The sequence below is a fragment of the Dermacentor albipictus genome, chromosome 3, assembly GCF_038994185.2.
Source record: "Dermacentor albipictus isolate Rhodes 1998 colony chromosome 3, USDA_Dalb.pri_finalv2, whole genome shotgun sequence".
In the NCBI taxonomy this organism is placed as follows: domain Eukaryota; kingdom Metazoa; phylum Arthropoda; class Arachnida; order Ixodida; family Ixodidae; genus Dermacentor; species Dermacentor albipictus.
Window position 1 is genome coordinate 13,484,111 of NC_091823.1, and position 12,966 is coordinate 13,497,076.

Consider the following 12,966-nt stretch of genomic DNA (forward strand, 5'->3'; position numbering starts at 1 on the left):
ATAAAGGAGCAGCGGTTCATAATATTTTTTTCATGAGAGCTCGAGCACCACTATTTTGTTGGAATTCAGTGCCGTATTATTCGTCAGAAAGGCACTGCACAAATACACACGTTTGTTTTTAAGGCGTGCAGGTATAGTTGCGATAATCTTTACCAAGTGGGATAGTAAAAGGTGGCGTCGACGGATTCCAGGAGTGAAGGAAACAATTTGCCACGCCATTTCAACAATGTGAGCTTCTAGCACGTGATTCAAGCTAGTTTAAACACGCGCTCTGCATTTTGTCGGGTTTGTTCTTTACGTGAGGACAAAATGTGCATTGCGCAATGGGCTTTGCGCAGGTGCTTTTTCCACCAGGAAATAAGGCTGTCTATTGCCGGAAAAGTGCGTTGCGAAGATTATACAGCGTGCCTGTAAGACGCTTTATTCTAGTCATTTGTCTTTTCGAATTATATTCTTACCATGTCCGCATCCGGCAGTCATGTCTCTGATGTAGGCTGTGCCCACGTTCGGATAGCAGCCCACGCAGACACAGTCTCCGTAAGCAGGCACCGACTTCACACTCAGAACGCTGAGCAAAAGTTTACAGTAGAGTTCAGATTTCGACTCGTTGCACTGTATGCAGATATATAGTGTAAAAATGCAAAATGATATCTAACAATGGTAATTCACTAGACCCGCCGTATCAAGAACTTTGCATGCAAGCGCAGAAAAACAAGATTTTGAAAAGCTGCGCTAGAAACCAGCGTCGAATATACAAGGTGTTTAAGCTAAGTCAGGCCAAACTTGAAAAGGTCCACCTGTGACTTGCGAGAGTGCAACCAACTTAGTATCGTTTACAAGAACAACTTAATGCATTTTTTTACAATGAGCTTAGGTAATTAATTAACGATAATTACTTAAGCAACCTTTAAAGTATTAATTTAAACGCAAAACCTTCAATGTAGCTGTTGTAGAACCCATTGAGAATTGTCCAAATAATTCTTTTCCGCAATGATAGCTGCTGTGGTTTTAGTTTTCCCGGGCCGTAAAGAAAGCGCAGGACATCTGAAAAAAAAAAAGTACATGAATACGCGATTACGCTCAGCGGCATTAGCGCCCTCAAATATGGCATGAACGAATGATCGACGCTACACGCCGACCGAAGGCACGAAGCGGCCTTGAACAACCGAGATGGATGGTCTTGGCTTCCACTTTTTCCAAGATATCTTGTCGGTTGAAGCAATGGAACATAGAGTTTCCTACAATAAATACGAAGGGATATGCGATGGACAGTTCTTCAAGCTGTGCCAGTGTTTTTGCTGATTAACAGTTAGATGCGTGATGGCCAGGAAGGTTTTGGCAGCGGATGACGATGTATGGGAGGCGACGGGTGTGGCCATCACCTATTATTTTTTCTTACGGCCTATCCATGACTTCAGTGTGTGCGCAGCGTCGATACTTCCCTGGTAGAACGTTTGAGGGAACTTATGTCGCTGGCCCGTAAGCGCATATAGTCACGTGATATATATTTTTTTAAGTGTCGCGCGCTGTTTTTACAGTTCAAAAAAAAAAATCGCAGAAGCTATCAGCAATGGAAGAAATTTTAAAAAATTATGGGGTTTTACGTGCCAAAACCACTTTCTGATTATGAGGCGCCGTAGTGGGGGACTCCGGAAATTTCGACCACCTGGGGTTCTTTAACGTGCACCTAAATCTAAGTACACGGGTGTTTTCGCATTTCGCCCCCATCGAAACGCGGCCGCCGTGGCCGGGATTCGATCCCGCGACCTCGTGCTCAGCAGCCTAACACCATAGCCACTGAGCAACCACGGCGGGTAAGAAATTTAGATATGTCTCAATATACTCTACAAGTTCTACATTAAAGATATCGCGCTTAAATTATAGCGCTAAATGTTTGTTAAATAATTGTTGTTAATGAATTTCCCTGGCTCATAGTAAAAATAATTTTAGTTGCTCAAGAGGACAGCGAGCAATAGTAAGTTGGTTTCATTCTCGTAACTCAAGCATGGACTTTTTAATATTTGGCCTGATATAGCTTACCCTGTGCAGTGAAGCTGAAAGAAGGCTTCAGCTCGGGGCGAACTCCAATTTTCCTGTTCAAATACATGTAAGATGCAGAAATGATTTTATGAAAGAACCGCTGAATCTATGGATCTGAATTAAATTTATTGAATTTGAGAGAAAAAGTGAAATTTTAAGAGGCGGAAGTTCGATTTAGGACCTAGAATTTTTCCGAAAATTTCCTAAAATGTGCCCGTTAAAAATTATGGATGAACTAAGTTTACGAATCCGTAACTCTGCATAAGAAACAGATATCGCAGTTCTGTAAACTACGTCTGTTAGAACACCTAAAGCGGACACATTTGATTTATAAATTTACAGCTTACATAAAAGTGTAACAATGTTTACAAGGCTTTTAGAAAGTTCTACTCACAAATTAGTGGTATATTTTTCAGAGCGGCATATGATCAAGTCAATAATATTCTGCATTAGAAGTTTTAACAGATGCAGTTTACAGCATTGTGAAGTCATTATTCATTAATGAGTTACATTACTGAGAACTTCGAATTAGAGTTTCTTTTCCATTTTGCAAATTTCAACAATTTTTGTAAAAATGACGGTCTAAATGAAAACAACTGCTTGCTACCGTCACTAGATTTTAACTTTTCCTTTTAATTGCAGCCAACCTCATCGAAGTGTACACAAAAACAATTTCTCTGTTCCCACGTATTGAGACAGCTTTAGCTCGTGAGCTAAAGCTTCCGCCTGAGGGAATTCACACATTCCGAGCACGCTCTTCATCGCATTGCTTTACCATAGCGTCAGCCTTCAGCTACTACCGGCACATACCACCTGCCAACGGTGCCAACCACGCTTGCGCGGCCGGTGGCAGGCGGTTTTGATAGCGTTAACGATAGAAATGTAACGCTGTGATAAACTACTTACATTTAAACGTGCACTCGCCAAATAAAAATAAAACGCATTATTGACACGTGTCTCTCGTTTATCTTTCCCCTGTGACCGCTTTTCAACGGCTAAAAACAATGACAACTACAATGCGGCAATGTCGATTCCTGAAGTAAGAGCGTACGCTTGAAAAATAAAACGCAATGTCAATTCGCGAATCGATATTATCGTTCATTTTTTTTTTTAGATGAGCTCACGTTTTACTTCAGTTACGTTCCTTCCTCGCCACATCGGGTATCCGTCGAACAGTGTACTATGATAAACTGCAGCACCGGGCACGCGCTAACATTCCCCTCGCTGTTATATATAGGTGCGCTTTTCCGAAAGCCTGTCCTCGGATAGATTCGTTCGAGGATCGAGCTGCCCGTTGATTCCCGCGAGTTGCCGCCGTCGCACGCGTGGGCGGCGAAGCGGCCGTGCGGGGGCGTACTCGATCGCCTTGCAGTCGTGGCCGTTGAAGTCGCAGTGTCGCAGCACGTTGTCCACTTGGTGTCCCAGGTGAAGGTCCGCATATTGGGCGTCGCGGAACACTGCCCGGGTCCATTCTGCCAGCTCTCGCTGCACTTCCAGTTCCTCCTTGCTCAGCTGTAAGGTGTAGCACGCGAACGAAAGAATAAAAAGAAGATCAGAATTTCATCGCCAGTTTGACGCACGGCCCACACCTTTACACGTCCCTCCAAGAATGCAGCGTCGATGTCGTGCTCTTAACGGATGACATGTGTGTCCTCTAGGGGGATTGGCCATGCAGCGAGAAATTTAAAGAGGCCAGAAGCAAATGTCAATATTTGCAACAACAAAGTCAATTGATGCGGAATCTTAAGAAAAGAAGAAAGTAATAATTAAAAGACACCGTGACAAAAAAAAAGAAACATGGAAGCAGAGGAACACCTCTTAGCAACGAAAAATCGTTCGATGAACTAGTATAACGTAGCACAAACTATCCTATGGCTGCGGCCAAATTTCAGGAGCCCGGAGAACTGATATTTGGGTTAGTTGGTGGTTACATATTCACTGTGGCGTCTTGAGCTCCAAGCAGAGCACAAAAAATAAAGGGCGATCATTGGCATGGTTACCCGTTCTTTTATTCTGTGTTTAGCTTGACGCCTAAGACAACATGGTGATTCAGGAGTCGGGGCTCCATTCTCATTTTAACTCTGCCTTTGTGTCTATTTCCTGCGCCGATTTATGAAATTGCGAAAAGAAGTAATGATAATAATAACTTAACGCCTGTAAGAAAAAAGAGCACCGAGTCGTTATTCTTGAGGAAACAAATTTCGTTGGTAATATTAGCGTCTTGGGAGCTAAAGGAAACAAAATAAATTTTCGAAGCGTAGACTGTGCATTGGATCCAACCCTGTCGAAAATCATTTGCTGGAGGCGCAGGTGTGACGTTGGGGCAGAGTTTTCTGGCTACACCTTACCCTCTCATCTTCACATGTTTTCTTGTCATGTTGTCTTCTTTAGTTATTTTTATGTTATTATGCTTTGTCAGTAAGTGGACCTTGCCCAGAGGAAGACAAGGCTCTTGCGAAAACGTTATTGCAGATGTGTCTCACAAACTACACACTATTTACGGCGCATAGATGTCATAATACTGGGTTCCATTAGTCCATGGCACAGCTAAGTAATCGCACGCATCTCTAAAGCGTCACCGCTGAAATTACCAGAACGAGACCGGCAACTGACACAAAAAACTCGACATTCTGCAAGGTGGCTTTTTTAAGCTGCACATCTGTCTAACAGACAAAGCACGCTTTACAGGAAAAGACTACGTTCGCATTGCGATAGATCCTTTCTTAAACAGAAAGTTGTCATGTGAAATTCCACTTCGTTCATTCATCTGTGTATTCACCCGTGTACATATGCTTCGATGTAAATGACTCACTTACAAAGTATATTTTGCTTAGGGCTCACTGCGACAGAAACTCGCCAAATTCTACTCCGCCGGGCTCACTCACTCACGGGTCGGTCTTAGCATGAGTGAGTCGACTAATGAGTGAGTTTGCCGACCTAATGTCCTAAGACAGGTGAATACGTGATGCAGCAACCACGTGGAGCATCTCTACGAGACCTATTCTGAGCGTGCAGTCGCCCGGCGTCAACGCGTCATACGTGCTTTACGTCGCGCAAAAACATCGCTGCTTTTCTTTGTTATCTGAACACGCTCCCTGCGGTATCTGCTTTTAAAAGTTCGCGTCACGAAGTACATTCTGGTCGATTTCGCTGGGTGCCAGTAGTTATCACACATTTCGGAACGTATGAGCTGACACAGGACAACGTAACGCTGGAAACTCGTCGAAAATGCGCTCCACGTGGTTGCCGATCAATTACGAAGGACGCCGAGCCTCACCGCGATGTTCGGGTAAGCAGTGGAGTTGCAGAGAAGGCGTCTCCAGCGAAGCAACGGCGCGTCGGCCGCGTACCGTGACCGCAGCTGGCGAACGCAAAGGTTCGACCGGCGCAGCCGGTTCGTATTGCACACGGTGACGGCGGGGAAGGTGGGTCGCTCCGGCTCGCGCACCGACACCGTCACGATGTCGTCGAAGCGCAGGTAGTCGGTCACGACGGCGCTCAGGTCCTGCGCCATGAGCGCCCCGAGCGACAGCCACAGCAGCAGCCACGTCACCCGCCGAAGCCGAGGCAAGGGCGCGGGGCTCGCAGCCAGCCGAAGACCGGGCACCGAGCTGCGCCGCAGCGCCGACCTGCAGAGATGCCGCACTCGTCCACACGTTTCTACCAAGGGCGCGGGCTTCGCTAGTACTGTGACGCGGAGTTCGTGCTTTATTCGCGCTTGTATTTTACACACAATAAATAACTTTTTTTTCCACTTCTAAGCTCTTTTTAGCTAAGCGGAAGAAAATGATGAAAATGTACGGGGACCTGCGGAAACACAGAGGCGCAAGCGGGAACGCGCGCACATATATGAAGAAATGAACGGCGCGGATTGCCAAAAGCTGTGCCAAGTGTACGGGCAATAGAGGCATTAGCAGCTTCGCTGACTATTGAGTTGTGACTCTGCAAAGTTGCACATATGCCTGCCGGTAAGACCGATCGATTGTGATCATTCTCCGCCAACTGCCCCAACCTTGGCGCTTGGCCATCTGCGACTATGTTCTAGAAGTGGGCGTTAGAGACTACAACACGAAAAGAAGATTCCATTAAATATTTTTAGCGCGGAAAGGCCTCCACCGGCTCAAGCACCACCGGAACTTTCTCGTAAGGCACCGAAGTACGCCCCATAAAAGGCTTTGCCAAAAACTGCCGTTCCTATACTAAAAATCAACACTTTTCTTGGGAGACTGAAGACAGGCCTTACTCCTAAAATTGCATACATCGATGGTTAGGAAATCTCCCGTTTTTTCTATAGGACTAAAAAAATTGGACAATTTGTTTATATTTGGGATTTCTAAAAAAAAGTGGCCTGATACAAAAACTAATTTTATACAAGCTAAGTGCCCAGGAGCTGCACTTTACACGAGAAATATTTTAGGTAGATATCCTGCGCAGCAGTGAGCACAGACGATAATAAATATGCGATAAACTCAGTTTTGGCGTATGTTTAACCGCCAATTGAACACTGAGGCGTTCTTGGTGAAAATATTCTAATATGCATCACCATCATCATCATCATCATCATGAACAATCTTGGTGGTGCATTGTATTGTTTCTCAACCGAAAAAGATACATCAGTCAACTTAGTTTTTGTTTTCAGCAAGAGAAACATTTTTTTGCATTTGTCTTCTACCCAAGGGAGGGGGGGGGGGGGGCGGCCGGGGGCTTTCCAAATCAGCATTTGTTTCGTCTTCGCCGCCAGGGCGTTTGACGCCAAATATAAAATGTGTGGAGGAGAGCGTTCATGTGCCGATAGATGGGTGTAAAGAGCAAGCCCACTGCTTCTCCGTCCGTCCGTCGTTTTACAATGTTGCGGTATGAATGAGTACAGCAGGGATGAGACTTGCACGCGGCAGCTCGGCCTCCTCCTTCAAAAATTTGTCGAGGGATCAAATACATGAATAATAACTGCATTGCCAAAGATGCTGCAAACGAATTCTTAAACGCTACGCACTGTCAAGACAAGTAAAATAGGTGTTTTTTCACAAAAGAATATACTCGTATGTCCCAAAAAATTGTACCCGAAATAACTGATATCAATGCTTCCATGTTTGTTCGTTTTTTTGTCTGTTTAATAAGTAAAGAAAATAACACACGAACTTTGGAACTATATCAGTTCGAAACCAGCACATCAGTGCATGCCGCTGGTATGAAAAATGTAAAGGCCATGAAATGAACAAGTCGAGGACAAATATGTAAATGAAACTGTCGTTCAAGAGCTTTGTTTATATTTTTGTACAAATGCAACAGCCAGGGAAAAATCTAAATGACGCTGTCCTTTGTTCCAATGTATTGCGCGGAAGCACTTGTCACCAGTCGTGTAGCGTGAGTAATTGCAATAAAATTATAGTCGCAACAGAGAGCACATATAAAAAGCAGGAGTTCTGCAAAATATACAGTGCAAAAGTTCTGCAAATATACAAATGCAAAAAAAAAATGAAAGTGGGCAGATGCGAATATATGACAAAGGAGGTACTTTATTTAAAAGTAGTCTCCATGAGTATTTAGACATTTGTCCCACTAACGAGTCGCGCGATTCCCGTCTTATAAAACTCCTTAAGTTTCTGCTTCAAAAAGTGTGCAACTGATTCTTTCACGTCATCGTCCGGCCCGAATCTGGTTCCCTTGAGCTGTTTTTTTCAATTGCCTCGAAATGTGGAAATCCCAAGGCGACACACATGTCTGGGCTGTATGGCGGATGTTGCAGCGTTTCCCACTTGAAGTTTACCAGTTTCATGTTAACCACGTCAGCGACGTGGGGACGGGCATTGTCGTGGAGCAAGATGACCTCATTCGCCAATTTTCCACGTCGTTTGTTCTTGATTGCGACACGCAGCCGATCCGGCGTTTCACAATATCGGAAACGATGGAAAGTCTCTCCATGTTTAGCAAATTAAATCAGTAATTACTATCGAAAAAAAAAATCAACAGCACCTTTCCGGCGGAAATGACGGCCTTTTCTCTCTTTGGGGGTGGTGAATTCGAATGTTTCCACTGTAAGCCTTGCCGTCGTGCTTCAGGCTCGTAGTAGGGGCGCCATGATTCGTCCCCAGTCACAGTTGCAGACAAGAAGTCATCACCCTCATTGTGATACCGGATCAGATGAGTCGAGGCGGCGCCGAACCTCTCCGTCTTCTGGCGGTGGTTCAAAATCTTGGGAATTATCCATTGCGCACACAATTGAGAGCCGATAACCGAGATGTCCATGAATTATGGTGTGAACCGAATTGTGACTGATGTTCACCAACTCTGCCACTTCATCGATGCTTATCCCCCGTTCTTGTCTAACCAGCTCATCAACCTTTGGAATTGTGTTGGGGGTGATTGCACGGTGGCTTTGGCCCGGTCTTCGATCGTCTTTACAGCTTTCACGTCCTTCTTTGAACAGTTTCCTCCAGGGCTTCACAGTGGCCAATGGGATGCAATGGTCAACGTACACGGCAGCCATACGGCGACTAATTTCTTTTTGAGAAACACCTTCAACTGTCAAAAACCTCACGACAACACGCTGTTCAACTTTTGGAGCGTCCACTATGTCACGCAACCATGTTCAACCCAGTGTATGGTAGCATTAAGGAACATTTATCTTCACACCTGCATGTCACTTTTGTAAATGAGAGATGCCTGTGTGCTACGCGCGTGCCTCGCAGATAATGAACCGAACCATTATTGCGCAGTTGGCTCACGTTCATTTGACTAGCCTTCGTGCATTAGAAATGCGAAGGTGCAGCGGAATATACAAATGGGAAGATACAGCTTGATAAAGGGCAAATCAGTGTCACTGGAAAAAAAAGTTCACTGCACGTATACACAAAACCTCGAAACGAGATATTTAAATATGCGTATAAGTCTCCAATAAATCTACGTATCTAAGAAAAAAATGGCTGTGGCTTAGGTAAGGTTAAGCCCAGGATGCGAAGCATACTAGCCTTTATTTTAGTTGTTGAACCACTGTTTAGCCTGGTGAACTGCTGTTGCTTGGCTATATTTGGTTCGGCTAGACGAAGAAACAACTCATGCATTACTTCTTCGCCTTCAAGAGTGGAACGCGACAGCGGTCCCGTCGACCCGCCAAGGGGTGTAAGACAATGGGCTACAGGGCAGCGACTACGCGCCCCGCATTGGACGCGGTGAGCGTCGAGCAAAGCAGCGTTCGGCGCGGCAACGAAATGTGCGCCTGAGCAAGAGACGCACGCCTTAGAAACAGCTCGTTTCTAAGGCAACACCGCATTCACTAGAGGCGCTTTTGTACCGCTTTGAAGCATCGTACTCGTGGCTCAGTGGTAGCGTCTCCGTCCCACACTCCGGAGACCCTGGTTCGATTCCCACCCAGCCCGTCTTGCAAGAGTTGAGCCAAAGCCACTTCTCCTCTGTCGTGACGTCACGGTGTCACGTGATTTCATGGCGACACCGCCGCGCCTGAGGAGCTGGGTTGAGCTCTCGTAATATGCTTCGCATAAAAGTCACTGTATATAATGGGTCACACAAAGCAACTAAACATGTTGCGCAATCACAGAATCCTAAAGTCCCCCCCCCCCCCGCCGCCTTCCGTCGCGCGCGACGGAAGGCGGCGCGCTTCCTCCTCCGCTTTTTCTCCCTTGCGCACACTAGACTGAGCCAACATCGTTGGCTCACCCATGCCAACACCACCACCCTACGCTTTCACTCGCACATACAGCATGCGGCGCGTGTTCACGATGTTATCGCATGACTTTATAGGGAATATGGGAGTGAAGACGACTCCAGGAATGCGCCTGGAGTGCCCATATAATTGCTATCGCAATAATATAGTAAGAGTATCCGGCACATGAAGCGTCCCATGGTCCATTACTCTCCGCAAAAGATGTGACAAACTCGAACTTTCACCACGCGACAATTCGCTTCGCCGCAACAGTGTCTTTTTTTTTTTTTGTGGGGCAGGGGCACGGAAACGAAAAAAAAAACGCGAAGGAAAGCATATTGGCCACAACCGAACGCTTACTTTGGGTACCTATAATGTCGCTACCGAAGGAATATCGTAAAAAACGTAAGACGCTTGGTCCACAGAGAAGCATACGCATGCTGCTCGGTATCCTACACCGGCGAGACAAGACTTGCCGGAGAGGTTGTGCTCAAGCGAACGCGTTGCAACCCGTCGAGTCCCCACAGTGATGCCGGCGAGCGACCTTTGTTTCTTTTTCTCGTCTGCTAGCCAGAAAGCGTCCAAAACTCTGCCAGGCGGAAATCCACCCCTCCGGAGAAAAACGAACGCGCACCGAAGTGCGCCGTGCGGTGCTTGGGCAACACGAGAAAAACGCATGCGCTCTGGCTGGCTCTGGCAGCCCGCGGGTAGCGAGAACAAGAAAATTGAAGAGGCTGAATGTGTCCTTGCGAATAAAAGTCAAAGTAGAAAAAATAAATAAGAAAGTAGTTACCTTTGCTGGCTTTAGAGTCTTGACATGGATGCTTTGCACATCATATTGACCGCAAATAAAGACGGGGACAGCGGAGGAGAACACAAAAACGATACGGGCGGTAACTTTCTACTGGTTTATTCGCGGTAACCCGTGGGCATATGAGACAAATAGAGGGGCAGAACTGTATGGCTTGTTAGAAATTTTAAGTTTTCTGGCAAATTACGCGCGATATGCAGCCGCAGCAGAACTTAATTTTAATAATCGCGCAGGCTATTTGTGTTGCCTAACAAAGAGTGCCAGAACATTCCTTACCGTAGCAATAGTAACGCTGATGGCATCTCAACTCGTGCAAGGCTCTGGAAGAAGTGAACCAGCCGAACTCGTCGAAAGATCTAACTAAAGAAGTACGAAGCGAAGCAATCGAGCACAGTGCCGCAAAACGCAGCAGTGGCAACGAATTCAACTCGCACGGCACCGTCCCATTTCCTGGAAACTCTTGCGCATAGAAAACATAAAGCCTCCGCTGTCGCCAACGCTGTATGTCGGTAGCTTGGTGACGTCAGTGAACCTATCGCGAAGCACAACGGCAGCCTTGAACGCTTGTTGTTAATAATTGGGCATGTACGAATCCGACGAAGCGGAAGCTCGTCTGCGTCACGCGAGAAAGCGTTCCTCGGCTTCCATTATTCACGTGCATGGCCTGCTCGAAAAACTGGCGTCCGATCCGTCGATTGGCAGTGCCGTATCGAGCAGTTAAACGGCCCCTAAACGACAACATGTCAGCATTTTAGGCAGCTAGCTCGTCAGTCTATACTCTGTTCCACAATGACGTGTCGCTTTGCGTCAGGCAATCAGGAACGTGATCATGTAAATACACAAGTCCTTGCTCCACGAGTACCTCGCAATGCGCGTCCAATGTCTGTTCAGACTCAGCACACCCTCCCACGACAATGAGAGATCATTATGGAGTTTCACGCAAGTGTGGTCGCGCGAATGGAGTTCACGAGACCTTCTATTTAACCCTCACAACGCGGACGTAAATAAGCAGATGAAATAGCGACCTGGAGCAGGTGTCAAAATAGCAGATGTCCAGCTCTCACGCGACCAACTTCTGCGTCATGATAGAGAATAAGAAACGAGGAAATGCAGATAAACGTCCGGTTGACTACCTTGCACGGGGGAGAGGAGATGATATATTGAAAGAAAATCATGCAGGTCTTATGAACTGGGGGAATCGATGCCATGCGAAGCGTTTTGCAGGTAGCTGCCTATCCAGCATCGTTTGAAGTTGTTCGAGGGTTACCAGACAGACCAACACGTTTGTGTAAAGCAAGCAGTTGTGTATGTGGCGCGAGGCTCCACGTGTGTGACGACAGAAGCAAGACGAAGACGGTAGTATGTCGGCGACGCCATGACGACATATTTGTTTTTACTCCGGCGAAGAACCGTTACAACCAGTTCCATTACGACCTAAGCCGATCCCGATGGTGGTAAAATGTCGCTTAGCGTCTTCGTAGCGTTATCTGCTACGAGGAAAAGACTGCAGAATGCGGACCGATTGCGCTGGCGGTGAAGTCTGCACGCTCCCGTTCGTGACGTTCGGAAAAATGGTAACCGGCGCGCGTACATCCCCTCGATCGTGCTATGTGACGTGACGCAGGCACCAGTCGTCCCAAACTAAGGGTCTATAGTTGGCGTTGGCACGAGAAATATCTGCGCATTGTCAGCCAAAGTAGGCTGGCACGTTTTAATTACCATTCTGTACCCGGTTGTTGTATAAAGAAAATTACGGCAAGCCATACTTGGCGACTATTTATGTCATGCGAAGCATTTCTGAAAGGTATGCACGACGCAAATGTCTGGACAGGCTTTTTATTTCCCAAGTGCAATACTTAAAAGACTCCTCACCAGGCCACATAGCAAAGTTTGGTTGTACGCTGCAAGTTACGTGCCCTCTAGGGAGCGTTCTACCACACAAATTTTTCAAATTGGTTCAATAATAGCCTAGATAGAAAAATTTCAGTGCCCCGAATCCACAATTTCAGGAGGCAAGCGTCACCGCCAACACAGACACTCTCTTCACTCGCCCAGTCTAGCATCCGTAAGCGAGATTCATTCCCTGCGTTCTCCCGTACCGGAGCCGAAGGTTCGCGTGGCGAATATGTCACAGGTCCCGCTTTTTTTTTTTTTCTTACTCAGTGGCGCACTTCCGGTGATTGTCTCGCGCGCGAGCTGTTGCGTTTGTCTCGTTTCGTGCAGCGGACAATTTTGCGCGCTCTGCACGAGAACACCTGATTAGCGGTATAAGTCAGTGCCACAATCACGAGCACCGAGGGACACGCGAGAGGATAAAAGAGCATGATCGCGGCGCTGGAACACAGTACCAAATTATATAGTTTCGTTCTCTGCGCACGCGACTGCATGACGTGCGAACGAGCAGACGAAACAGAAGTACAGTCGCATTCAATATGACTTGCAACACCCTTGTTCG

At 46.6% G+C, this 12,966-nt stretch overlaps 1 protein-coding gene across 1 annotated transcript in view; it reads right to left on the bottom strand.

Annotated features, from left to right (window-relative positions):
- LOC135898835 (uncharacterized) overlaps window positions 1–11,071 on the bottom strand; it is a 31,092-nt gene extending 20,021 nt beyond the window's left edge. Inside the window, exons 1-4 of the mRNA XM_065427998.2 lie at window positions 10,788–11,071; window positions 5,318–5,669; window positions 3,398–3,552; window positions 459–568 (exon numbers count right to left, since the gene is read on the bottom strand). Of these exons, the coding sequence (XP_065284070.2) occupies window positions 459–568; window positions 3,398–3,552; window positions 5,318–5,669; window positions 10,788–10,813 (643 nt within the window). The 5' untranslated portion in view covers window positions 10,814–11,071. The remainder of the gene's footprint in view (window positions 1–458; window positions 569–3,397; window positions 3,553–5,317; window positions 5,670–10,787) is intronic.
- Window positions 11,072–12,966: the final 1,895 nt, after the last annotated feature.